This window comes from Penaeus monodon, chromosome 28 (assembly GCF_015228065.2).
Source record: "Penaeus monodon isolate SGIC_2016 chromosome 28, NSTDA_Pmon_1, whole genome shotgun sequence".
NCBI lineage: Eukaryota > Metazoa > Arthropoda > Malacostraca > Decapoda > Penaeidae > Penaeus > Penaeus monodon.
The window spans coordinates 5516711-5517110 of record NC_051413.1 but is presented as its reverse complement, the minus strand read 5'-3'; the positions used below and the strand labels follow the sequence as shown (position 1 = coordinate 5517110).

At 34.2% G+C, this 400-nt stretch overlaps 1 protein-coding gene across 1 annotated transcript in view; it reads right to left on the bottom strand.

The window, feature by feature from the left end:
* LOC119591321 (cullin-2-like) overlaps nucleotides 1-400 on the bottom strand; it is a 12355-nt gene that overhangs the window by 3615 nt on the left and 8340 nt on the right. Inside the window, exon 13 of the mRNA XM_037940050.1 lies at nucleotides 258-343. Within this exon, the coding sequence (XP_037795978.1) occupies nucleotides 258-343 (86 nt within the window). The remainder of the gene's footprint in view (nucleotides 1-257; nucleotides 344-400) is intronic.

The window sequence follows — 400 nt, the reverse complement described above, 5'->3', positions numbered from 1 at the left end:
TTGTGTAATATTCCTTTTTTATCTCTTTCAACTGGAAACTGCACATACACTATAGTAGCCTGCTTTTTAAAACACATATTGACGAAAGTACATAATTCACAATTGGATAACGTGTAGTCATACTCTTATGAATGAAAATGAAACACAATCAAACACTTAATTACAAAAACAATCTCTACAATTCCAAGTCAAACTTTACTGAAGCAGATAGTCCTTTAGCACTGACAAATGAACAGACAAATGTTATACTCTCTCACCTTCTCAAACATGAGCAACATTGCCATCTGGAAGGTGGACATGGTGATGAGGTACGTTCTCTTGCTGTGGCTTACTTTCAACTCCCCTGCAAACATATTGAAACATAAAAAAGACAGAATTTGGTTCTCATTTTGCTTTAATT